This window comes from Physeter macrocephalus, chromosome 4, assembly GCF_002837175.3.
Source record: "Physeter macrocephalus isolate SW-GA chromosome 4, ASM283717v5, whole genome shotgun sequence".
Taxonomy (NCBI): domain Eukaryota; kingdom Metazoa; phylum Chordata; class Mammalia; order Artiodactyla; family Physeteridae; genus Physeter; species Physeter macrocephalus.
In genome coordinates, this window is record NC_041217.1 from 72,879,318 (window position 1) to 72,906,354 (window position 27,037).

General features: G+C 45.2%; 2 protein-coding genes across 2 annotated transcripts in view; one reads left to right on the forward strand and one right to left on the reverse strand.

Moving 5' to 3' along the window:
- Nucleotides 1–27,037, reverse strand: part of TDRD10 (tudor domain containing 10) — an 80,361-nt gene that overhangs the window by 45,050 nt on the left and 8,274 nt on the right. Inside the window, 3 exon segments of the mRNA XM_024116145.2 lie at nucleotides 559–617; nucleotides 1,581–1,660; nucleotides 2,211–2,239. Of these exon segments, the coding sequence (XP_023971913.1) occupies nucleotides 559–617; nucleotides 1,581–1,660; nucleotides 2,211–2,239 (168 nt within the window).
- Nucleotides 6,889–25,796, forward strand: SHE (Src homology 2 domain containing E). The gene is made up of 6 exons (XM_024116144.3): nucleotides 6,889–7,504; nucleotides 10,441–10,567; nucleotides 19,050–19,352; nucleotides 21,681–21,837; nucleotides 22,285–22,404; nucleotides 23,837–25,796. Exons 1-6 carry the CDS (start codon nucleotides 6,899–6,901, stop codon nucleotides 24,021–24,023), a joined length of 1,500 nt encoding a protein of 499 aa, XP_023971912.1. The 5' UTR covers nucleotides 6,889–6,898; the 3' UTR covers nucleotides 24,024–25,796.

Here is a 27,037-nt window from a genome sequence, read left to right on the forward strand (position 1 = left end):
CCGATGCAGGGGAACCGGGTTCGCGCCCCGGTATGGGAGGATCCCACGTGCCGCGGAGCGGCTGGGCCCGTGAGCCATGGCCGCTGAGCCTGCGCGTCGGGAGCCTGTGCTCCGCAACGGGAGAGGCCACAACAGTGAGAGGCCCGCGTACCACAAAAAAAAAACAAAAAACAAAATGAACTGAGTGTAGTTTCTTGCCTGAGACCCCACTGCTCCCTATGACCAAAGGGTCGGCAACTGAACCCTCACAAGTCTCCCTTCCTAAAGGGAAGCTGCCTCACCGCGGCCCCTCCATTCAAAGTGATAAGGAGGGTGACCACCCATCCAGGTTTACACGGATGGTTGGATGCAGGATGCTCCACACTAAAAGTGGGAAGTCCGAGGCAAACCGTGAATTGGCTGTGAGCTGGTCCGCGTAGTCACCAACCAGCGACTACTTGCACATTCGTAGCTCTAAAATACCTTTTAAAAGTGGTAAAACTGTTACTGGCAGGTTTAAGTCATATGGGGGAGACCAAAGAAGATAAGAAGCAACCGTTCACAGAGAGTGAAGCATACCTCAGAGATATCCAGCGGGAGATTGCCAACATACACCTCTGTCTCTCTTTTCTTGAATCCTAAGAAGAAAAATAGCCCAAAAAATGGCCGGTGTAAGGCTAGAGGATTCAGAGGAGTTAGAACATGTGATAAGTGACACATTTTCCTCAATGTTAAAACATACACACACAGCCCCCTACAAACGTGTCCGTCCCCCCCCTCCCCCGTGATCACTGAACGGTTATACAGCACTCAATCAGTCAGCAAACACTTATCAGTGTTATGGGAGTGGTCCAGTGTTAAGTGTTGGCCTTGGATATCACTGCCTCCAAGGCAGGAGCTACTCTCTAGGGGCTGGGAGGACAGCGAGTCATCAGCACACCAGGAATCCAGCGCTTTCAATGGGGTATTATGTAGTTTTCAGGACCAAAGCGGGTAGTATTTCAAAGTTAACATTCAGCTGAAGGAGGGAAGGAAGCGGGGGTTAATGCAGGAGGGAGGCAGAAGGGAATCCAGGCAGAGGGCAGAGCACACGCAAAGGCATGGAGATGCGAAAAGGCCCAGCGCGTCTGGGAGGCTGCCTGGAGTCAGCAAAAGCTAGACGCACGCACGATGCAGGTGGGTGAGTGGCGAGGGCAGAGGAAAGAAAGGCAGGCCAGGCCAACTGCTGAAATCGCTGACTGCTGCCCACAGCAGTCTCAGCAGAGTCCGCTGGCTGTGAGAAGGAGGTGAAGGGTTTAATCAGAGAGGTGACGGCAACACAGCTAGGTTGCAGAGAGATCACTTTGGAGATGGTGGAGGGTGAAATGGGAGGATATAAGGATTAAAAAGAAGTATGGGGTTAGGAGCAGCCAGCGCAACCGCGCCTGAGGGCCTGCACTGTGCGGCAGAGGGATGCATCCCTCACGTGAAAGGAAACATGGTACTGACTGGAGCAAGGGCAGGATCTCAGGTTTCATGCTTGAAGAGACACTGAGTAGATTAATTAGGATCCAGGTTATAGACAGGGTCCCAGCACCAATCAAACCCCCAAGCTAACTCACTTGGAGATTTCTGTTCCTCCAACACTCCATTCTTCCCAAATACTTTAGCAGAGGGTCGGAAGTCACTGCTGCTCCAGGACCTGTCAAACACAGGTCTTAGCATTGCACCTCCCAAGGCCAAACTCCAACAGAAGGAGTTTGGGCATAACAAGCAGGGCCCAGCATAAGCCTCCATACCCGCTTCCTGACAGAGGGTTTCCCTTCCTCCTTCCAGACTCGGGTTCCAAGCACGAAGCCCTCCACTGGACCCTTTTGTGTGTGTGTGTGTGTGTGGTATGCGGGCCTCCCTCTGCTGCGGCCTCTCCTGTTGTGGAGCACAGGCTCCGGACGCGCAGGCCCAGCGGCCATGGCTCACGGGCCCAGCCGCTCCGCGGCATGTGGGATCCTCCCAGACCGGGGCGTGAACCCGGTTCCCCTGCATCGGCAGGCGGACGCGCAACCACTGCACCACCAGGGAAGCCCAACTGGACCCTTTTAATCACTAATTGTTAAAGCACATTTAGGGTCAGAATCAACAGGCAAGAAATGCTGGGGTTGACTCCTAAGCTCTGGGCATTGGGAGGCAGGAGCAGGAGGAAGAGAAGGCTGTGGGGTGTAAGGAGGTTTGTTTATCAGCAGAAGGAAACTTACATGCTGCAGTTTCTTTCCAACAGGATCTCCTGCAAAGCCAACCAGCCACAGTTAGAGGAATGCCAGGATCATTCACCATCACATTCTTGAATAGGTACTGTGGCAGGCAGAATCATGCTCCCCAGCAAAGTGGTCCATATCTTAATCCCCAGAACCTATTAAGGGTTCTGGTCACCAATTCCGATGTAGGGGGGAGCAGTTTTACCACACCACCAAGCACTGCTCCAGACAGCAGCTGGGTGTCCTACAATGCAACTCAATTCTGACACTGTCTACCCAGGAGATAGCATCAGATTCCACAGGTTAACGGCTCAGTCGCATAGGACTGCCCCGCTTCAGACGCCAGTCACCTGCAAGCTCAGGTTGTCACCTGTGCTTCTGACTGACCACCTATAGACTGGAGGTTCCCACGACCCCTCCTTGGGTCCCATCAATTTGCTAGAGTGGCTCACATCTCACAGAAACATTTTCCTTACTGGATTGCCATTTATTTAAAAATTATATAACTCAGGAACAGCCAGATGGAAGAGATGCATGGGGCAAGGTACAGGGAAAGGGCACAGAGCTTCCATGCTCTCTAGGAGCATCACTGTCCCCAAATCTCTACTGTGTTCACCAACCCGGAAGCTCTCAGAACCCATACTTTCGGGTTTTTATGGAGGCTTCATTGCAGAGGCATGACTGATTAGCCCTTGGTTCTTTTCCTGCAGGTAAGAAGGCTGTCAAAGTCATTTTAAAGGGATTTTTTTTTCTTTACTTTGGGAGAAACAAAAATTAGAACGTTAAATTTTAAAAGAAAGTAGTAACGCTGTCCTCTAAATTGCTCCCGGCTGTAGGAGGAAACCGCTTTAGTTGCAACTAAATTTAAACAGAACTAACAGTGGTTAAGATAATTAAAAGGCTGAAGTATTGATGAATAAAAATAGACAGGTTTATGGGCAGAATCAGGCTATGGCTGTTACTCCCAATTTCCTGGTAATTCCCTGGAAAAGTCTATGGGCTTCTGGAACAGGGAGGGCACCAACACCTCCCAAGCAAGGGCCCAACATAAATCTTTCAAGGATGCCTTTAAGGGCCTGCCAGGTGCTATGCTAACTAAACAGCTAAGTACATTGTCTCATTTAATCCTCATGGAAACTCTCAGAACTTGCCATTATTACCCCACTATACAGATGAAGTCCTGGAGGCTCAGAGACCATAATCTGGTAGTCTGTCCAAGATCACTTAATTTATGCTCATAAATAGAGAAGCCTGTTTTTTGAATTCAAACCATATGACTCAAAAGTCATGAGCTTCCACTCTATTGCTTGGTCTGGAAAAGTGTCTTATTTGTGTTTTTAAAAAGACAGGGCTTCCCTGGTGGCGCAGTGGTTGAGGGTCCGCCTGCCATTGCAGAGGACGCGGGTTCGTGCCCCGGTCCGGCAGGATCCCGCGTGCCGCGGAGCGGCTGTGCCCGTGAGCCACGGCCGCTGGGCCTGCGCGTCCGGAGCCTGTGCTCCGCGGCGGGAGAGGCCACAGCAGTGAGAGGCCCGCGTACCGCAAAAAAAAAAAAAAAAAAAAAAAGACAAAGAGTAGGACTTCCCTGGTGGTGCAGTGGTTAAGAATCCGCCTGCCAATGCAGCGGACACGGGTTTGAGCCCTGGTCCGGGAAGATTCCATATGCCACGGAGCAACTAAGCCCGTGCGCCACAACTACTGAGCCTGCGCTCTAGAGCCTGCGAGCCACAACTACTGAAGCCCTGGCGCCTAGAGCCCATGCTCCACAACAAGAGAAGCCACTGCAATGAGAAGACTGTGCACCACGACGAAGAGCAGCCCCTGCTTGCTGCAACTAGAGAAAGCCCGCGTGCAGCAATGAAGACCCAATGCAGCCCAAAATAAATAAATTTATTTTTTTAAAAAAAGACAAAGAGTATATAATGAACTCTTACAACTCAATAATAAGGCAAATAGGGAGTTCCCTGGTGGTCTAGTGGTTAGGATTCACTGCTTTCACTGCAGTGGCCTGGGTTCGATCCCTAGTCAGAGAAACCATCCTGTATGTAGTCAGGTGCAGCCAAAATAATAATAATAATGCAAATAAACCAATTAAAAGTGGACAAATCATCTGATAGACATTTCTCCAAAGATAAACAAATGTCCCATAAGCACATGAAAAAGACTCTCAACATATTTAGCCATTAAGGAAATGCAAATCAAAGCCACAATGATACATCACATCCACTAGGAGGGCTACAATTTAAAAGACAGACAATAAGTGTTGAGATGTGGAGAAATGGGAACCCTCATATTGCTGGTGGGAACGTAAAGTGGTGCCGTTTGGCACACAGTTTGGCAGTTTCTCAAAAAGTTAAAGAGAATTCAATATGACCCAGCAATTCCACTTCTGGGTATCTACTCAAGATAAATTAAAATTGATGTCCACCAAAAACTTGTTCACAAATATTCACAGCAGCATTGTTCACAATATCCAAAAAAAAAAACTCAGGGACTTCCCTTGTGGTGCAATGGTTAAAGAATCTGCCTGCCAATGTAGGGGACACGGGTTCGATCCCTGGTCGGGGAAGATCCCACATGCCTGGCACGGAGCAACTAAGTCCTTGTGTTGCAACTACTGAAGCTCACACACCTAAAACCCGTGCTCCGCAGCAAGAGAAGCCACCGCAATGAGTAGCCCGCACACCGCAAGGAAGAGTGGCCCCAGCCACAACTAAAGAAAGCCCACACGCAGCAACGAAGACCCAACGCTGCCAAAAATAAATTAAATTTTTTAAAAAAGAAACAACTCAAATGATCATCAATTGACAGATGAACAGATAGATAAAATGTATACCCAAAGAATGGAATATTATCTGGCAATATAAATGGACTAAAATATTGATAAATGCCACAACATGGATGAATCTCAAAAACATGATGCTACAGTAAGAAACCAGACACAAAGGGCCACATATTGTATGATTCCACCAGACTAGACAAATCTGTAGAGACAGAAAGTAGATTGGTGGCCGCCTAGGTCGGGGGTGGGGGATGGGGGGGACGGGGAATGAGGGGTGACTGCTAACAAGGTTTCCTTTTGGCACCCCAAATGCTCTAAACAGGGAAATGTTCTAAAATTAGATTGTGGTGATGGCTGCACTGTAAATATACTAAATACCTTTTAATTGTACACCTAAAACAGGTGAATTTTATGGTTTGCAAATTATATCTCAATAAAGTTTTTTTTTTAAAGGTAAGGCACATTTTCAAGAATGGCTGGAATAAGCAAGCATTTCTTTTACCACTCCACCTCACAAACCAACGCCCACACAAATGAAGCCAGTGAGTGGCCAGGATCATTCAGTCCCCATGGCTTGTATTGGATTTAGAATGTATTGCGTTAGCCTCAAAAGTACGTTTAGTTTTTTAAGCTAAAAAGTTTTTAAATTTAAAGTTTTTAAAGTCAGTCTGCTATCCACTCCCACCCACCAACCCCACTAAAAATTAGTTCTGCCGACGCACCTGGCGAGAGCAAGCGACAAGCTCCGAGGGGTAACACGCGCCCCGCCACCCTGGAGGGGAAATGAGAGGTGCACTTTCCACAAACGCCTCCCAACGCCCAGGTCCCCGCCACCGCCCGCCCGGCAGCCCAGGGCCGGGAACCAAAAAGCCGTACCTCCCCCCTGCCAGGTACATCCAGCCTGCAGCCCAGACGCTGAGCCTTAGCGCCTTCTTCCTGCACGCCCCTACTCCTCCGACGCCCGCGGGGCACTGGGCGGGGCCGCCCCTCCGCAGCCAATCCCCGGGCGGCTGCAGCCCGGCTGGGCGGGAACACCTGTGAGCTCGCTGCGCCGTGCGGGCAGTACTCGCTGGGACGGTAACTGCACTGGCTAGGGAGTAAGCGCCCGCGGACCGTGCTCCGGCTTTTAAAAGACATCCCCCCTACGCACACACCCAAAATATGCTTGCAGAGAGAGTGGAGCGAGTGACAGTGGCGCGCGCCTAGCTCTTTTAGGAGTGGAGGGGCTCCCATCCTGGGTCGGAGAGGTGCACGTGGCGCACTTGGGCTGCGTTTGAAGGCAGCGCCCGGCCGAGACCGGCTCAGTGCAGATGGGGAGCTGCTTGCCCAAAAAGTGGGGGGCCCTAAACACGCGGGCGCAACCGGTCAGCACGTAGAGCTGCTGCTACCCTGCCCCGAACATGCACCCCGGACCCGCCTCTGCGGTAGCGCTGACCCCGGCGCCCCCGGATCTGGGCGGGAGGTGGCGGGCGGGGAGGCGCCAGCCTCGGAGGGGAGGGGCGCGCGGAGAGGGCGGGCTGCAGGCTGGCGGCCCACCGTCCGTCGCGGCGCCGGGGACACTCCCGCCGCCTCCGCTTCGTCTCCCCTGGTCCCCGGGAGTGTGGGCAGGGCTGTCCCACTTCGAGAGGAAAACACAGGGGAAGCCCCCGGCGCCCGCCGCCCCCGGAGACCCGCGGAGCCCCCGGCCGTCCAGGCGCTGAAGACGAGCTCGGGCGGGGCCCCGGTGCGTCGTGCCTGTCGCCGTCCGTGTCCGGAGCGGCGGCTCGCGCCCGCCCGCTCGGCGCCCCGAGCCCCCCGCCCCGGGCCGTAGGGGCCCCACCCTGCGGGGTGTAGGCGACGGCCGGCCCGGGACGAGCGGAGCAGCCGTCGCGGGGCCTCGCCGCGGCCTCTAGCGCCCCAGCCCCGGGGAATGCAGTGGCTCCCGGCCCCTGGCGCTTCTCCGTGTCTAAGCTGGGCCTCCTCGCTCGCCTGCTCCGCGGCCACGACGCTCCTGAGCCGCGCCGGCCGGGCCCCCCTCATGGCGGCCAAGTGGTTCAAGGAGTTCCCCCTGAACCTGAAGACAGTGTCGGAGCGGGCCAAGCCCGGCGGCGGGGGAGGCGGCAAATTGCGCAAGAACTCGGAGGCGGGCGGCGCGGGGCCCGCCCCGGGCAAGGGCCGAAAGAACTCGGCGGCAGAGCTGGGGAGCAGCCGGGCCGGGGTCGGTCCCCCCAAGGATAGCCGGCTATCCCGAGACAGCCTGCAGGGTCTGATTCAGGCCGCCGCGGGCAAGGGCCGCAAGAACTCCCGGGCCACCGAGGAGGAGCCCCACCGGGGCGCGGCCAAGAGCTCAGGCTGCAGCACCTACATCAACAGGCTCATCAAGGTGGACACTCAGGAGAAGAATGGGAAGAGCAACTACCCCAGCAGCAGTAGTAGCAGCAGCAGTAGCAGCAGCAGCTCTTCCTCCGCGTCCTCTTCCCCTTCCTCCCTGGGACCCGAACTGGACAAGGGCAAGATTATTAAGCAGCAAGACACGGTAAGAATACAACCTCCCTTGGACCACCTCTCCCCTACTGAAGCGGAACAGTGGGAAGGGAGCATCGTGAACCCGCTAAACTCTAGGGTTCTTTATACCTCAGAGAAGGTGAGGATGTATTTACCCCCTCTAACATTTGATGACTCCTAAATGACCATTTAAAATAATTAGATTTTTTTTTAATCTTGAAAAATTCTCATTCTATAGTTGGGGAACTTGGCAGAAATGTACTTTCCATTTAGTTTTGTTATCAGTTTAGAAGAATAATTGAATGAGACAGTTGGGTGCTTTGTTAAATTTGATCCCCTTGTAGATGTGGTTTATTTTAATTTAGAAATCCAGGGCAGGGGCTTCCCTGGTGGCGCAGTGGTTGCGCGTCCGCCTGCCGATGCAGGGGAACCGGGTTCGCGCCCCGGTCTGGGAGGATCCCACATGCCGCAGAGCGGCTGGGCCCGTGAGCCATGGCCGCTGGGCCTGCGCGTCCGGAGCCTGTGCTCCGCAACGGGAGAGGCTACAACAGAGGTGGGCCCGCATACCACAAAAAAAAAAAAAAAAAAAAGAAATCCAGGGCAATTGCAGAGCTAGATTTGTGTGTAAATTTTAAACTTCTTGAGCATAAGGAATGGTAACCTCTAAACTGTTTAAGTACTGATTTCAACTGCCCTCCTTCTCTGCTAGTTTGGAAGCGCCATCGTTCTTTGCACTTCAACCCAGTAAAGGGTTTCTCAGCCCTTCACTAGCACCACAAGATTACAGCCCTTTCATTCATCCCATGAACATTTGCTGTGCAGGAGCCATATAGGATAAGGGGCACAGGGCTCTAAGTACTGCGGAGGCTACAGAATAGGACAAGGAAATGCCCTGAAGGGAAATTACAGATCAGGACAGAAGGTGTTTCCTGCTTCTTACACACTGGAGGTTTTCTGGGTGCTGTCCAATGTGAGACAGTTAAGAAAAGGAGTGTGAACATGTGAAGAGACCCGCTCATTCTTCCAGAGATGAGTTGGGGTTTTGTTTGTTTCTTTGTTTTTTTGTTTTTTGTGGTTTTTTTTTGGCTGCGTCGGGTCTTAGTTGCAGTGCTCAGGCTTCTCTCTAGTGGCGTGCAGGTTTTCTCTTCTCTAGTTGTGGTGCGCAGGCTCTAGAGCACATGGGCTCTGTAGTTTGAGGCGCGAGAGCTCAGTAGCCCTGCATGTGGGATCTTAGTTCCCCGACCAGTGATCGAAACCCGTCCCCTGCGTTGTAAGGTGGATTCTTTACCCCTGGACCACCAGGGGAGTCCCTGTTCGTTTGTTTTTAAATCTGCTGTTCTGTGTGAAGGAGAGAGAGAAGAGCTCACACCCAGCTTTCAGACTCCAGCCCAGGCGATCACTTCCCTGTCATGAGAATTTTAATTTTCTCTTGCCCAGGCTTTAAACATGTGGCCCACCCGGATGGAGTCAGGAGTGGTAGCACATACCACGTGTGTCTGCATTGGCACTTCTATTCACTCCTCCACTTATTCTGTCCACAAGTATTTACAGCATGCCTACCCCCCTGCCAGACACTGCCAGGAGAGCCGTGGAAAGATGATCAGCTCATCCAGACATTAGTCAGTGGTCTCTCCATGTGTTTAACTAGATCGTAAGCACCTTGCAGCCAAGCACTGAGTATCATGCTTCGTGTTCCTAGCTGTACCTTGGGGATGCAGTACACGTGTTCAGGCAAGAAGAATGGAGTGAGGGAGTGAATGGTAATCACAGTCCTCTGCAGTGATTGCCCGGTTATTGGTCATCACTTCTAGATATCTAAAGTTTCTTAGGCCATCTCCTCCCAGGAAAAGGACTCTCATCCAGGCTGTCCCCTCCTCCTCACTTCTCCCTGTTTATCTGGATTCTTCTGCCAGCTCCAGTGGTGCTTCTCCGTGAACTCTTTGGAGAATGTAATCAGATTGTACCAAGACCTGGGGCTTCCTCCCTTAATTTTGATTCACCTTTGGTTTTTATTCCTCTCTTTCTCTTTAACTGGAATAAGTAGTTTATCTATACTATCCTAGCTGTTTATTTGTACAGTAGCCACGTTGATAATAGGGAAAGTGCTGTGCTTTAAAAATGAATATATCTTTTTTCCCCATAAAACTCTTCCTCCCTGAGAAGCACCTGTCAAGCTCAGGCTCCCTAAGCTCCCACATTGTCACCCAGCTGCTGCAGAACAGAACTATTGCACTCACACCACCTTCCCAGGCACTTTTCTATTTTTGGAAGGATGAATGCTTTCTGTAGCAAGTACGGATCAAAACTCTATCTGATCGTAGTCTATGAGAATCAGTCTGCCTATAAATTATTGAACCTAGAACTCCCACAATACTCTTTAGCTCTGACCTATTTCTTAGGCTTCTTATTATGAAGCCTGCCTCTTTAGAGCTGTTACAAATTCCTTGAGGACAAAAAGTAAGTCTTGGTCTTATTTTATTCCCTCTCAATGCCTAGCCAGTGCTGGTGGATGTTCAGTATCAGTGGGTGATGGGCTGACTTAACCATGGCTATATTGCTCAACTGGTTGGCATTAAAAAAACCAAAATCATGGAAAATGTAGTAGACCAGTTCATTTTTTTGTGCTCTAAAGCCATAGACATCTTCCACCTTCTGCCATCCACCCCTGCTACTCTTTTACCAGCAAATGCCTTATTGCTCGGGGAGAGAGAGGGAGGTGAAGAGAGCCTTGGGGATAAGCAGGAGAGTTTAGATGGATTGTTGCCAATCAATTATACTACCAAAATAAACCAGATGTTTGTCCAACTGGGTGGATAATAGCATAATCAAGTGCAAAAGCTCTTCAGAACTGGTTAGAAATTTTGACCTCTCTTTGGGTCTGCAGTTTTTTAGCAGTCTTTTTGATACCATTGTCAGTCTGATATATATGACAGTCCTTAGCAACTCCCCCGTCTGGTTCTTTTACAGGTCATCATTTTAGAAGACTATGCTGACCCTTATGATGCTAAACGGACGAAAGGCCAAAGGGATGCAGAGAGAGTAGGGGAGAATGATGGATACATGGAACCCTATGACGCACAGCAAATGATAACAGGTTTGTAACCAGGAGCTGCTTTATACAGACTGAAATCTCACACTCACTCGGAACGTAGTAAAAAATAATCACCAGTGTGTATTTTGGGAAGAGGGGCGAAGGGACTATACCAGATCCTGCTGAGTGGAAGAAACAGAAATTAGACTCAAAACTAAAGTCAAAATATCTGGTTAACATCCCTAATGGTTTTGTATCCTTCAGTTTTAGAATTTGTGGGAGTCTTTAAAGTTTTTCTGATTCTATGCAAAATGACACTTGTGAATTTGCAGATCTGCTCAGAATGTGATCTTCAATTTTAAGATTATTTAAATACACTTTTTGGCCACTTTTAAAGCTTTGACATCCATAATGGGAGTCATAAATCTGTACCAAGGGACTAACACATACTTAAAGTACTTTAAGTTGTTAAAAGTTGCAGACATGATGTGATCCTCTGTTTTATAGTAGAAGGTTGATTTCTCAACAAGCTTTACGATATTGGAGCAAAAAAATTTAATTACTAAGGAATGAGTATTAATCACTGGCATGAGCCAAGCCACTCAAGGCAAACCTCCTAAAACCAAAGGTGACTACTCCTGTAACTTTTCAAGTTGGAATAATTCCAACTTGTGAGTTGAGCAATCACTGTCATTTTTTGTGTCACACTTTTCCCTTTTATTCATAATTCTCTTAAGTTGGTGTAAACAATACTTTAAAAACTAATTATTTAGATTTATTTGTGCAATTTTAGAGTAAGTTATCTATTCACCTAATTTTCCTTAAAATATTCTTTAATCTGTAATGAAAAAATGCAGTTTCTAAGTGCTGACTCAAGGGAGCCTTGTTTGAACGTCGTGGGTTTCATGCCTGGGAAAGGAATAATTGGTCACACATTAAAGACTTTGTCTCTTCTGTTTAAAAACAGATAGAAAAGCTGTCAAGCTCAGGCTCCATAAGCATAGTCTCAGAAGAGCTGAGCTTGAGGGTAACTGCAGCACCCTGGAAGGGTCAAGACAGGCTTCAGAGTGAGACTGAGCTGCAGCAGGAAAGCACTGCTCTGTTTCCTGCTCTCTGCTTACAGAGATAAGGCATCACATTTGGGAAGGGTGTACCCTGGCCAGGCTGTGACCCTGAAGGTCACTGGACTGTGACCTCTAATGAAATCTGTGAATGAAAGGAAGTGAAAATGAACTTAGTCAGAATTTTAAAAAATATCAGAGGCTTGAAAGGAATAGGAGGAAAGATTTTCTTTTACATAAAACTGAGGGAAAAGATTTTCTAAAAAAACAAAAAATTAATGTTTTGTTTTGATTCACCTATCTTTGTCCTTTGGTTTTTATTCCTCTTTCTCTTTAATTGGAGTAAGTAGTTTATCTATATTATCTCAGGTTTTTGGTTTTTTGTTTTTGTGGAGCCACACTGATAATACGGAAAGTGCTTTGCTTTTTAAAAGTGAATGTCTTTTTCTCCCCCCATATAATCACCACAAAACCCTGAAACTAGGGGACCCTCATACTACCCCCTTGTTACAGGGTAGAAAATAAGATGAAAGAGATTCTGACTCTCCTATGTTCATAAGACTCTTCAAGAAACACAGCAGGAATTGGAGCCCAGATCTTCCCACTCCAGACTGGGTGGTCTGCTTTCTACACCAAGCCGCCTCAGGACATGTGAAATGATGTATGAAAAAGTTTAAACTTTACATATAAGCAATGCACCTTTCCACTCAGACTCACAAGGAAAGTTGTATTTAAAAGTGAAAAGTTGGTATGTAACTTGTTGCTTTTCCCCAAAAAATAAATAAATAAAATTTAAAAATTAAAAAAATAAAAGTCAGTGTCCAATACGAAATAAATGTAATAATAGTAGTAGCTAGCATTTAATATTTGAACATTTATAAGTTCCAAGCTCTGTTTTAAACAGTTTATCTGAATAAATTTACTTAGTAATACAAAACTAATGTATTCAATTGGAGGATAAATTCAAACCTATTAAAAATTTAAATTACTAACATTTAAGGATTACTAGCTTTTTTTCCTTTGCTCTTTTAAAAAATATTATATTGGTGAATTTAAAAGGTCCTTCATTTAAAATATATATCACAAAGCACCTTCTTTGTGCTTTGTGATATATATTTATGTGCTTTATATATATATAAAATATATATCACAAAGGTATAAGAGAAGGTATTATACCTTATACCTTATATATATATCACATATATTTATGTACCTTATATGTATATCACAAAGGTATGAGAGAAGGTATTATACCTTATACCTTATAAAGGTATAAGAGAAGGGATTTCCGTGTACCTCTTATTCTACGCATAGGTTACACAGCTGGACAGAATAACAGGAAGTGGGTTTATCGGAAGCTGGGAATAAAAGATTTGCTGTGGGTGGGTTTTTTTTTTTTTAAACCTTTTACTTTTTTCTGTTCAGTTTGCTCCCTGTGGGCTTGGTTGTCAAGTCCAAGCTCAGAAATGTCTCACATTTCTTGAGAAATGTTAGGGATTTTGTTTATTTCAGCAGGAGATAGAGAGGGTTCTGATGAATATGATTTAACTGTGGAGCACCCAACTTCTGTACTGCCTTTTTGGGTGTGTTGTTTTGTTTTGTTTTGTTTTTTGGCCATGCCACGCAGCTTGTGGGATCTTAGTTCCCCGACCAGAGATTGAACCCGGGCCCTCGGCAGTGAGAGCATGGCATCCTAACCACTGGACCACCAGGGAATTCCCAGTACTGCCTTTTTAATACCTGTGAAGTGGAAGTAACATGCCTGATTTCAACAATATCTTGGATGTATAGAACACTGTTCATGATGGTATTTTGTAACAACCATCAAATATTTCCTAGGCATTTCTTTACCATGCACCAGGCCCTGTGCTGGGCTCTGGGCATCCAGGCAACAAGATGCACAGGACCCATGTCCTTATGGACCTCACAACCCAAGGGGCAAACAGACCTAACAGAGCAGAAAATATGTCACTTAGCACTTAGCCATGAAGAAGAGAATAAGAATCACTGTCCACCTCAGGGAACAGAGGAAGGAACAGAAATTGAGGCATTTATTACTTTCCTATAGCCAAGTAACTGTGGGACCCAGGCTCCCTGGATTTCCCCCTGCCCAAAACTTTGCTCTTAACTTTTAAAAGCTAAGGATTTATAAATTTATGAATAAATGCTCACTTAGATTTCTCCAAAGGATTGTTAATAAAGATATGACAACCAGTACAAGGCAATATTAGTTTAAACCTGCTGTTGTTCTGTTAGATTTGCAGGAACATTTTAGCTAAATAATTAGCAGAAACATTCTACTTAATTTCGTATGATAAGTTTTCGCCACCAAATTAAAACGTTAGCGTTGGGAGGGTCTTTAGAAGTTCCCTAAGATGAGCCAACGTTCAGCATGATAATTCCTTCTGCAGCTGATATCACGCAAGTTGAGCGTCTACTAGGTGCCAAGTTGCCAGATTACCCCACTAAATCCTACCACCCTGTGTAGTGGGTGTTAGAAGGCTCTGTTTTACAGATGAGGAAACCAAGGTTCAGAAAGATTCAATAACTTGTCCAAATTATGCAGCTGGAGAGTGGGGATACCAGGTCATCCAACACCCTTTGGTTTTAGTTACCGAGCTCCAGTCACAGATTGTTTTTAAATTTTTATTTTTGCCTCCAAATGGTTTTACTGGTTGGTGTAGATAGTCAAATCTAAAGGAGAACCTCATTTTTTCAGTCTCCACTTAAAAAATTATCCATTATGGAAAAAATATAAATAGAAGACTTTTTGATTTATTTACTTTGTCTATATTTTGCTTGTTAAACTTAAGTTTCAGGACTTCTGAATTATATCTGCTTTTGTTCAGATATTTAGATTTGTTTGACAGGAAAATATTAATTTTAAATCAAAATTTTAAGCGTCAGTAAAAGATCCCTATTGCTGATTCTAAGAGAAACATAGAGCCTTATGAGACTCTAAGTTTGATGTTTTGAGTACATGGAATGGATTAAGGGAAAATGTACATTACAGAAATTGTAACTAGCATTCTACATGAGATCTTTGAGGCATAAAGTAAGATGTGATAGAGAAGGCATGGGCTCTGGAGCCAGTAGTGAATGGCTCCCCTGCTGACTACTACACAGCCTCAGTTTTTTCACCTGTGAAAATGGGCTAACACATCTCTTGCTGCATTATGATGAGGCTCCACTGAGCTGCAGGTGTAACACGCCTAGTACATGCATATGTGAAAAATATCACAATTATGCAGACACTCTGGAGAGAGAATTCCATTTTCAAAGAGAATTCTGAACAAGTATAGGGGAATATTAATTGCTAACTTAATTAATTTAGCAAAAGAAAGTCTTAGTCTTCTGCTGAGGTTTTTAAATATAAATGGCATACTTATGTACAGTGAGAGTTGGGAATTGAGAAGGGAAAATTTTCGGCCAATATTATGTTTCACGGCAACCAGTTGCAGATATGAACTGGTGCAGGTCAGGCCTCAGTTCAGCCCTTGGTGAGATGGGTGTTTATCTGCAGCCCGTTGGCTGTATTCTGTTGTCTGCCGTGGTAAATGGCCTCTATCGGCAGAGCCAGGGCGTAGCTTCCTCTAGCCATTTCCTCCTTCTCAGGCTCGTTTCCTCTCGGAGCCAGCTCTGCACGTCAGGGGCTATTCTCCCTGCAGGAAGGGTCGGCTTGCAGCCCCCGCAATTGTTTCTGTTTCTATGGCGCCTCAGGTTGGGGGCAGCCAGGTGCTGGAAGGGACTGGAAGGTTATTCCCCTTGAAGGGGCAGATAGGCCCTGCGCTCAAGCCCTTTTTTTCCCCGTAATTAAACATTGTTTAAAAAGATGATCATACTCTGCAGATTTTGCCCAATCCCAGGATCATCCTGGGAAGGAACATTCTCAGCTGTATACTTTCCAGTGTTTTTCCCAGAGCTCTAAGTGTGCAGTGTCTATCTAAAATAGAAGGAATACTGAATTCCCCGGCGGTCCAGTGGTTAGGGCTCCACGCTCTCACTGCGGAGGGCCTGGGTTTGATCCCTGGTCCGGGAACCTAAAATCCCACAAGACACGTGGTGTGGCCAAAAAAAAAGAAAAGACACAATCATATATTTGGGACTTCCCTGGTGGTCCAGTGGTTAAGAATCTGCACTTCCACTGCAGGGGCACGGGTTCAATCCCTGGTTGGGGAGTGAAGATCCCATATGCCACGCAGTGCAGCCAAAAAAAAAATTAATAAAATGAAATAGAAGGAATACAAGTGCCTCATCTCACAAGTAAAAACCCAAATACATGTGTAATAAGAACTCAAGATTCTAATCACTGTACATCATTTTAACACAAACTCATTGAAATTTCCTCCTTCTATCTTAAGGTTGGAGTCAAGCCTTTTTCTATTTTGTTCAACTGGGACAGAATTGAAGCAAGGACCTTAGGAAAGGTTTCCCCAGCCTATGCCAGTCTGAGGGTAAACTTAGGTTTTGATCAGAAACTTTAAAATTCTAAATTCGTCCTTTGAACTCCTTTGTGTTTTCTCTCTCCTCTTTCCTAGTTCTGTAGAAAAGTTCTTTTTCATAAATTCCAGGCTTATCTTAATTGAACCAAGAGCAGAGTGAGTTTTTTGTTTCTTGTTTTCCATAACTCCATCTAGAATAAGCAATGAAGAAAAAAGCCTGTCGATTGAAAGTCAAGAGGCTTGGACCAGAGATGCAGGAGACCTCAAACAACCCCAGGCACCTTCCTGGCCTGGGGATGGGGAATAGTCCTTCTAACTCTCACATTTGGATGTGGAAGTTTTTGATAGTAGGAGAACCCTTTTCCTTGGGCTGGGGCTAGCAATGATAAGATTAGCTCTGGAGGGCAGGAGGAACTGGGATGGGGACTGTGGGGACCCAGGTGTTGTGGGCGTGCTTCTCAGGCTTAGCTTCTTATTAGAATCACCTGGGGGAGCTTTTACAACTCTGACTCCCAGGCTGTACCCCAGCTCAATTCAGTCAGGACCCGTGGTGATGGGACCCAGCCATGAGTATTTGTTAAAGCTCCCCCAGGTGATTCTAATGCACTAGAACTGCAGTTTTTTATAGGATTGGAGCCAGCTGCAGTAAGGGGCCCTATCCAGCAGAATTAGAACCTCACCCTACAAATAAATTCTGCCCCTTTGAATTTAGTGTCCTGATTTTAATAACTTTTCCCTAGAATGTATCCTTTCCTTGTTATAGAAGTCTTATGGAGTCAGTGATTCTTCTCTATAGAGTGTCACCATGCCCATTTTCAGTTACCTGTAGAAAGTCTCACTTTCCTTCATTTCTACGGCACTGTAAGTCTCCTGATCCTCTTCATCCTTACCTGACCATTCCTTCTCAGTCTTCTTTGGTGGCACCTCTTCTTCCATCCATCCACCCTTAACTGAAGAAGTCCCAGATTTTGCCTTTGATCCTCTGACCTTCATCTCTCTGCTGAGCTCCAGATCCATATTGTCACCTGCCTGGAGAAGTTCTAGAGCTCCTTCCCCTCCCTCTCTCCTCCCATCCATCCATCATCCAACCATTATTTAGCACAACTGTTTCCTACAAAGTCAAACGAGACATGGGGGTCCCTGGCCTGGCAGTCTCCACCAAATTGGAAATACAGACACATCAACAAATAAATCCATACACTGAGAGAGATGCAAGGTGAGAGTGGGTTGGCAAAGCGGTGGCACCTGGGGGACATGGGGCATTGGAGGAGAAGGTAGGCAGGAAAGAGGAGGAGATGCTAGGCTAGACTCCAAAGGATTGGCAGATCACCAGGACACTGGTGGGTATAAGACAGTGCAGTGTGCAGGGAACTTCAGAAGTTCCGTTTGGTTGGAACAAAGAATTGGATTTTAAGGGGCTCAGGGATAGGGTGGTATTGAGAGAAGAAATTGGAGAGGGAAGCAGTGATGTGACCACAGAAGGTGTCCCATGCCATGCTGAGCAGTTTGCACTTTGTAAGTGGACATTTGAGAACTTATTGGGTATTAAGTGATGAGGTGAGATGTTTGTGTTAGAAAAGTCCTCCTTCACTGTGACCGGGTGGACAGATTGAAGGCTTCCTCATGGACATTTAGAGGAACCACAGCATGATGCTTCTGTTGGCCTATATCACCAGCTCTGGTTGTCAGAGACTCTAGTCATCTCTGACTCTACCTGCCAAGGCCTCTGGGCCCCAAGCTGGTCAGTCCCCAGACGCTGCTGCTTCCTTCCCACTGTGGCTGGCTGGCTGGTTAGCTGGTGGTTGGTTGATTTGCATCCAGTTTTTTGCATCCATTTCTGTGCCTCCGTTCAGACCATACCTTTTATTCTACCCTGTACACTGTGTTAGAGTTATCTTCCAGCAAATCACAAATATAATTATTATTACCTGTTTAAAAACTAGCAATGGTTCTCCACAATATAAACTTTTTAATTCTGGCTTTTAAAACTTCTGCACTTTGGTGCCTGTCCTGCCTACTTTTCCAGCTTCTTCTCCCGCTACCCCTCTCCTCTCCTGGCCTCTGTCCTTTGAACTTCTCTCTCGACTCCCCCTGATGGGAACAGCCCTTTCTTGTTCCCACCTCCATATCTTCACTCATGCAGCTTCCTCCACTGGAAATGACCTTCTCTATCAAAGTCAATGCATCTTCCATTTCTCTTCCACTTGGAGTCAATCCAAGTGTGGTGGCTAAGAGTATGGCTTCTAGAGCCCAACTTCCTGCTTTTGAATCCAGGCTTTGCACTTGCTGGTTTGGGCAATTTCCTTAAACTCTTTGTGCTTCAGTTTTCTCTTCTGTAATATGGGGAACTAATAGAACCCATCTCATAGGGCGGTTGTGAAAATTACGATGCACTTAGAAAAATGCATAATGCCATAGTACACTATGGCTAAATGTTAGCTCTTGAGATATTATTTTTGTTGTTTTTCCCCCAACTCCTCTTTTACTTTTATTTATTCTGTTGTTGTTAGCCTGTTAAGTATTATTTGTGAATGTGTCGCTACGTCGAAACCGCCTAGAAGTCAAGAACAATGTCTAACGCACATAAATATCTTACCTCAGTGTATGTGGCCCAGTGCTTGAATATAGTAAACACTCAATTTTTATTAACATACTTGATCACAGCTTCCTAACAAGATGTAAACACTTTGAAGGTGAACCACACTCAAGAGGAGACAGGGGGACCGGGAGTTGTGGAGCAGGTTGCCCTGAGGCCACTTCTCCAAACTGCACGCAGCCCCAGAGGCAGGCCTGTCTTCGGTTGTGATCCCGTAATCGTTGGACTTGAACCTATTATCTGGCTCAGGCGACTGGCGGGAAGAAGTTGTAGGGCCCTTCCCCCAGCTGGGCAGCCATCAGCTCAGTAAGGAACAATCCAGGCGTTCTAGGCCACCTTCAACCAGACAGACCTGTCGGTCGGGGGTGCAGCGGTAACTGGGTTCATCACCGGGCTTCCATGACACCTTTTCTTCAAAAGTATTGTGAACGGTGTGTGTTTTTCAGAAATCAGACGACGAGGTTCCAAAGACCCCCTGGTGAAGGCTCTTCAGCTGCTCGACAGCCCCTGTGAGCCAGGGGAGAACGGCACGAAGCCCGAGGCGCTGGCCAAGAGACGGAGCTCCAAGGAGCTGCTGGGGAAGCCGCCGCAGCTGTACGACACGCCCTACGAGCCGGCGGCCGAAGGCGGCCCGCGCGCCGAGGGGCCGGAGCGGAAGGCGCGGCTGCCCCAGGACGACGAGAGGCCCGCGGCCGAGTACGAGCAGCCCTGGGAGTGGAAGAAGGAGCAGATCGTGCGGGCGCTGTCGGGTGAGGGCTGGGTCCGCGCCATCCCCCACCCCCACCCCCGCTCCCTCCTGCTTTCTGCTTCCCTGATGGAAAACCCCGCCAGCCAGCCGGGGCTTTGCAGCCAAGGCGCTTTTCTTTATGTTCCTCAACTGCAAGTCTCTTTTCCCAAGAAATCTGATGATGTGGGGAAACGAGAATTTGGCTATGGTTGCAAGACCAGGACTGAAGACGAGCCCTTATTGTTGCATGTGTCCTGTATCCTTCTGGGTATCTTTATTTTCCTTTATCTTGGCAGTATGCGACTGTTTTGGAAATGCCTTAAGTCACTATTGAAAAACCTTATCTAATCACCACCAAAGCTATCAAATTGAGAGCAGCTTTTTCTAACTCTTACTTTGTGCTACTCTTCAAACCTGTTAAAATCCCTGTTTATAAGATGCCAGTAGTGGATCAAATGGATTACAGGAGAGGTGGTTGGAAAGCTGGAGGAAGCTAGCTTTCTTTTTTCCTGTCGAAAATCCTCCTAAAGGAATCAATTCTTCAAGTATGAACTTTTCTTAATAACTTAAGAGGAAGTTGATAAGTAGATTGTCAATAGTTATTAAAGGTAATTCTCCCTCCTGCTTCTCCCAGGACATAGTTTTTCTAGTTAGCTGGCCACTGAATTTCTTTTGCCTTTGATTTTAAAAGTTAGGGATATCTTTTCCCTCTAACAGTAAAGCTATGTTTTTGATTAAAAGTATAGTCAGTGTAGGGAATTCCCTGGTGGTCCAGTGGTTAAGATGCTGTGTTTCCACTGCAGGGGGCACAGGTTCCATCCCTGGTCAGGGAACTAAGTAAGATCCTGCAAGCCACACAGCCAAACAAACAAAAAGTATAGTCAATGTAAAGGGTGAATAGAAAAGGTAATTCGTTTAATAAGCAAACATTTGAGTCAGATTTTCTGTTTGTGTGCTTTAATTTTTTTATATAATTTTATTGAAGTATAGTTGATTTACAGTGTTGTGTCAGTTTCTGCTGTACAGCAAAGTGATTCAGTTATACATATATATATTCTTTTTCATATTCTTTTCCATTATGGTTTATCACAGGATATTGAATATAGTTCCCTGTGCTATACAGTAAGACCTTGTTGTTTATCCTATATGTAATAGTTTGTATCTGCTAATCCCAAACTCCCAATCCTTCCCTCCCCCACCCCCAAATCAGTTTTTGTTTTATTTTAGAATTGTTTTCCACAAATCTCTACTGGGCACCTGCTACAGTGCTAGATGCTGCTCATTTTATCTCTTTATCTTCTATCCAACCTAGATGTCATAGCATCTTTAAGGCACTATTAGTAGTTTCTTTCTATTTCTGAGTTGATTTTTCCCTTTATTATTTCATAGTGAAAACTTCATTTGGTGTCATAGAATGATATGCACTCTTGCAGGGAGTGATTACCTGTAACTCTGTTTAGTCTTTTATTCTAAATATACCAAAACGAAGAGTTTTTTTATAAGTGCATGCTGAAGGGACTTCCCTGGTGGTCCAGAGGTTAAGACTTCCCTTCCAATGCAGAGGGTATGGGTTCGATCCCTGGTCGGGCAGCTAAGCTCCTACATGCCTTGTGGCCAAGAAAAAACAATATTGTAACAAATTCAATAAAGACTTTAAAAATGGTCCACATCGAAAAAAATCTTAAAAAAAAAAAAAAGAACATGCTGAAATATACTAAAGTGGTTTCTTCTCATATTCTAAAACTGTTCTACATTAATAAATATCTTGCAGAAAAAGTGGCTGCATGTGGATGCTAACAGTATGATCAGATATCAAAGACAGCAGGACCTCAGCTATCCCAGGGCCTTTTGCAGTATTTTTTTTTTAATTTATTTATTTTATTTATTTATTTTTGGTTGCGTTGGGTCTTCGTTGCTTGTGCGCGGGCTTCCTCTAGTTGCCGTGAGCTGGGGCTACTCTTCATGGCAGTGCGTGGGTTTCTCATTGCGATGACTTCGCTTGTTGCGGAGCACGGGCTCTAGGCGTGTGGACTCCAGTAGTTGTGGCACGAGGGCTCAGCAGTTGTGGCTTGCGGGCTCTAGAGCGCAGGCTCAGTAGTTGTGGCGCACGGGCTTAGTTGCTCCACGGCATGTGGGATCTTCCCGGACCAGGGCTCCAACCCGTGTCCCCTGCATTGGCAGGTGGATTCTTAACCACTGCATCACCAGGGAAGTCCCTTGCAATGTATTTTATCTCAAATTAAAGAGGGGTAAAGCTTCTTTCCTAAGATGAGGCAGACAAGGTCTTTTCTTTGAGGTTTACATGGGTCACCTCAGTGGCCTCTGATGTTAAATGGAGCCTTCCTTCCAGTTCAGTTTGAAGGCTCTGAGCGACCTTCCGTCAAGGAGGAGACAGTGAGGCAACACCACCGACAGAAGAGTTGGACCCAGAAGATCTTGAAGCCAACCCTCTCTGACCACAGTGAGGGGGAAAGAGTGGACCCAGCCCTGTCACTGGAGAAGCAGCCGTGAGTCTCCTCCACAGATACATGTAACACACAATGCCCAGGAACTTGGTTGGGGCACACTGGCCCGTTTTACATGATTCTTTTTGGTGCTGAATACTTGTCTGGGTGGGACTTATTAGTGAAAACCCATTTTCAAAGCCCAGTGCATTTGTGCAGAGTAGAAAATGCACTGCATCCCCAGAACCTGATCTCAAATTCCACTCCTCTGCATAGAGTGAAAACTTTTAAAATGACACTAGCCCTGTTAACTCCCTCTTAGGTGATTGATAGGTTTTGTGATCCAGGATTACCCAAATCTCATTTTGTCTATTTTGAATGGGAAGCAGGATCTAGTCCAGCTGTTGAGCTTTCACTAGAAGTTCATTTCAAATAATGCTTTATGGAATGATGCCCTGTCTGGACTGGTATCTTGATGCTTGTGGTTTCTCCCCCTGCCCCATTTTTCAGTTGGTATCATGGTGCCATCACCCGTGCTGAGGCTGAGAGTCGACTACAACCCTGCAAAGAAGCTGGGTACCTGGTTCGAAACAGCGAGTCAGGGACCAGTAGGTACTCCATTGCACTAAAGTGAGTATCGAAGCCTCCCTGACTGGATGCAGGAGAGGGGTGCAGACTTTCCTATCATGGGTAGATGACCAGGCCAAAAAGCTATACTTTGAAGGTGGTTCACAGGGGTATGTACTGTCAGAAAATAAGATGCATTTGCTTGGACAACAGAGTAGGACATGCTCTGATTAGAATGCAAAATTGGGGGAATTGCCTGGCAGACCAGTGGTTAGGACTCAGCACTTTCACTGACGTGTGGCCCTAGGTTCAATCCCTGGTCGGGGAACTAAGTTCCTGCAAGCCGCATGGCATGGCCAAAAACAAAAAAAGAATACCGAATTGGTATTGGGTAAATGTCCCAATATCTCTTAAGATAAAGAGAGTCCTATTTTATTACCATTGTACATTGATCACTTTCTGCCTTACATTACGTGATCTAAAGTAGGTCCTCTCAGCAGAGAAATAATTCTTGATAAAAAAAATAATTTCTAACAGGATAGTTCAGCAGTTCTTTTATTCCCTAGTGTTTGGGACTTTAATAAATCAGATCCCTTGATTGTCAAAATGCCAGCTGCAATTTTGGTACCAGTTTCTTTTGATGAAAAAGGAAACACTGCCTTGCAATGACTCCCCTGCCCAGTTGTACACAGAACATTCATTTTGGCCTGGTAGGCCTGGTGGAGCTGGTGTCATGGAAATTCTCTTTGCTCTTGCGAGTTCAGTGGTGCTATATTGGAGGATCATTGTCAAGAGCCCTAACAGCATTTCCTTCCTGAGGAAGCTGAGCCCCTGCAGCTGAAACAATCAGACTGGAGGGGATAAGAGGTTGTCGGGGGGGAGCAGCGTGGCTCAGAAAACGGGGTAGGCCACCAGATACACAATACCAGGAATAGCTTTGCTGTGTTCCTGAGACTGGTGCTCGTGGATTAGATCTTTGAGCCTTCGGTGCCAGCTGTCATTATACACAACCAGGAACAGTCTTTCCAGATTGGGTTGGCCGTGGGGGGAGGAAGGAAACAGTTTTATTATTATTATTATTCTTAATGTGTTCTTTGGGGAGGAAAGAAGGAGGAAACCTTACACATGTCCTTTTAGCCGTGACAAAGAGGGTGAGTTTAAACCTTACCTTCGTGGTCTCATACTTGGGTTTAAGCACTAGTTTGGCAATTTGGGGGCCAGGAGGGACTGGACATTTTTTTTTCTTTTTGGTCCAGTGCCTAATGACTTGTGTGTATTAAGGATAAACAACCCAAGGATGATACACATTTAGCTGAGGGCTGTGAAGCTTCTGAGAGCTTCACTGGAGTGCTGAATGCATTTCTGTTTGTATATCACACTTCCAGGAATGGATGGGAACCTGTCCGCCTGTGAATCTGGCCGAGATTGTTTTCAGTGGGGGGGATCCCTCTACTCACTCATTCATGTCTTCTCCTCAATTTTGGTTTTTTTCCAGGACTAGTCAAGGATGTGTCCACATCATAGTGGCTCAGACCAAAGACAACAAGTATACCCTGAATCAGACGAGTGCTGTCTTTGACAGCATCCCGGAAGTGGTACACTATTATTCCAATGAGAAGCTGCCTTTCAAGGGGGCAGAACATATGACCTTGCTCTACCCTGTGCACAGCAAGCTGCACTAAGGTTCGGCCACCAAAAGCCCCAGCGGGGCCTCTCACACCTAGGAGGGCATCAGCACCCAACCAGTATCTCAGGGGACAAGGCTGGACTGCACCATAATATTTTGGAGGAAGCGGGACGCTTCATTTAGGAGTCAAAAAGTCTTCGGCCTTGAATCCATTCCATGACACTTGGTTACTGACCTGTCCCTTTTCTCCTTGCTAAGTAGTTCTACAATGAGAAACCATAATTTACCAGTTGCCTCCAGTCCTAGAGTAGGGTGCTCTGTTTGGGGCGTGACCCTCAGGAAAGGTAAGTCAGGAGTCCAGAAATATTAAGATTCTCCAAAAATGTGCTGGTTGTTCCGTGGAATACCTGGTCTCCAAACAAACCAACAGAAATGCACTTGGCTTTTACATAAGACAACAAAAAATGATCATGTGGACCCAAAGAGCATGTAATACAGGACCCCTTCTTGGGGGAAAAGCATGAACAGTGGAAAATAAGTAAATAGTGGGCACTTTGGAGAAAGCTATATTTCTCTCTTGAGGGTCCTAGTTCAGCTCCGGAGTCCATAAAAATTCACAACTGTAGGGTCAGGCGAAAGGATTATTAAGGAAGTTTGTGTTTTCTCAATTTCTGTGGACTTCTTCAGCAAATCACTAATATAAGCATAAATAAGAAGGAAGATGCCTCTGATTTAAGAATCACCAATATAATTAAGCATTGGCAGCATTACCATTATTCTGAATTACAGAATAAAATACACAACGAAGATTTCATTTCTGATTTTTAACAAATCTGAAAATTTACAAAGCTCAACATCTATTTTCTTATTGAATAATTATACAGAACTTCTGATATCTTTTGTTTCACCTTTGTTCATTTTAGTTATTGGAGCCATTTTTAATTTTTTCCCTAAAATTGGATTCGCTTTGTAATTTAGAGTAACTTAAAAATATATATATATATTATAAGGAGTTCCCTGGCTGTCCAGTGGGTAGAACTCCACAGTCTCACTGCCCAGGGCCCGGGGTTCAACCCTGGTTGGGGAACTAAGATCCCACAAGTCGCGCAGCAGATATATATATATATATATATATACATATATATATATATATATATATATATATAAACTCTAGGATATGATTGTGTGAACTGGGTCTCTAAAACCTGCAAAGTTTCTCTCATGCTGTACAAAGCAGATCGGTTGGCACCGTATAAAAATATTTTAAAAGACTGACATTTTCTCTACTACTGCTTAAAGATATTAAAATAATATTCATAGTACCATTATCTTTATGATTTATTGTGAACTTGTATCGCCAATGTACTTACTGTGAAAAAAAAACCGTGGGAATGGCATACTGTGAGAAGGCTACAGTGAGTGGCTCTATAATTACAACTGAGCAGATGTTTCTGTATTCTAGGGTTTGTAATTTGGTTCTTGAAACTGGTCCAGATGCAAATGTGCTGACTGTCATCAATGAAAAGTTAACTTTTGTAACTAATGTTAAATACACAAAAGAAATGTTGATTCGGTTAATTTTTAGGAAAACATATCCTTCTAGTTATTAGTTATCATTTTACTATTATGATTTAGATATTAGTAAATATTCGTTTCTTTATTCAGTTAAGATTGTAGCCAAAGAGTCGTGTGATCTTTGTTTTTAAAAATTTGAAAGGAACTTTTCCTTACTGGATGTCAAAGATTTTATTAATCAAGAATGTTCTGTTTTTTAAGTACTGATAGAATTTTTTAATGTATTGGTTTACGTACTAAATCTTTAGTACGAGATTTTTTAATTTTTAGCATTTGTAGTTCCAATTCCATTAAACAAATATTTATTATCTTCCATATACAAATAATTCATTCTGTTAAACTTATTTTCAGTTCAACATTCTAGAAATGAAACCTTATTTTTTACTTAAACTTATTCTACAAAGGAAATACAGCAGTTACCCTAATTTTAATAAATGCTGAAAGCTTTGTAAAATTTTTCTTTGTGCACTAAATGATTTTTGGCCCATACCCAGCAACTGTGATGAATGTAATAATGAAATAACATTTTGAAAGCAGACCTGATATATTAAGTATTTATTGAGCTTCTCTCATAGGCTCAGTATTGTGCTTCCTCTATATTGTTTTTCTGTGACAGTCATGCTGTTTTCTTTATATAATTAAAAGTGGAGATGTGGAGTTTATATATAGTCCAGTTCCTTCACAACTGTACAGGAGGTTATAATAAGAAGAAATATAGTAAATTCGTAGAAGGGGGGTTAGCTACTATTTTCTTCTTAAGGTTGTGACACAAGCTGAGAAAAGCCAGGGAATTCACAGCTGGGTGGTGGCACAAAGTACCATACGTTCTAAAAACAATTAGGCCCAGCAGGGTTTCCCTAATGGCTTCCTTGTTAAGCCTCCAGGGCCAGCTGATCTGAAGCCCTCTTGACATGTCTCCTCTCTGAGCTCTGAATGCTTGTGCTTTTTGTCATTTTGTCTTGATACAAGTATTTTCCTGTAGTTGTAATTCTTTTGAATTCATTCAGTCTCCCAGAATATTTTCTGACTCTTTCTGGAGAGAATAATGTCTTCTAGCAAATTTGTACTCATTTGCCTTGAATTTTAGCATCCGTGGAGCTTCCTACAACTGTTCCTTCCCCTTTATCACACCTCCTTTTAAAAAAATGCTCTGTTCCAGGTTATGAGTTTATTTCATTGGCTCATTTCAGGCCTATAAGAACAGAGGGTAAAGGGACATTTCTATTTATTTTGCTACCATAGCTGTTTCTATCAGGATGGATTTCAACCACTGGAGTTGGTGTATTTAAATAAGTAGGAATAAAATAATGGAGAAATGGTAATATATGTACAGAAAGGTAAATACTGATATGCCTATTCTGTTCTGAGGATGGAAGTGTCCTTTTTAGTTATCCAAAGTATTTTCTTAAGAATCATATATAAAAAGAGCCTTTATTCTTATCTGTTCAAAGTCTCCATGCTTTGCCGAATTGTTACTCATTTATTGGCCTCTGC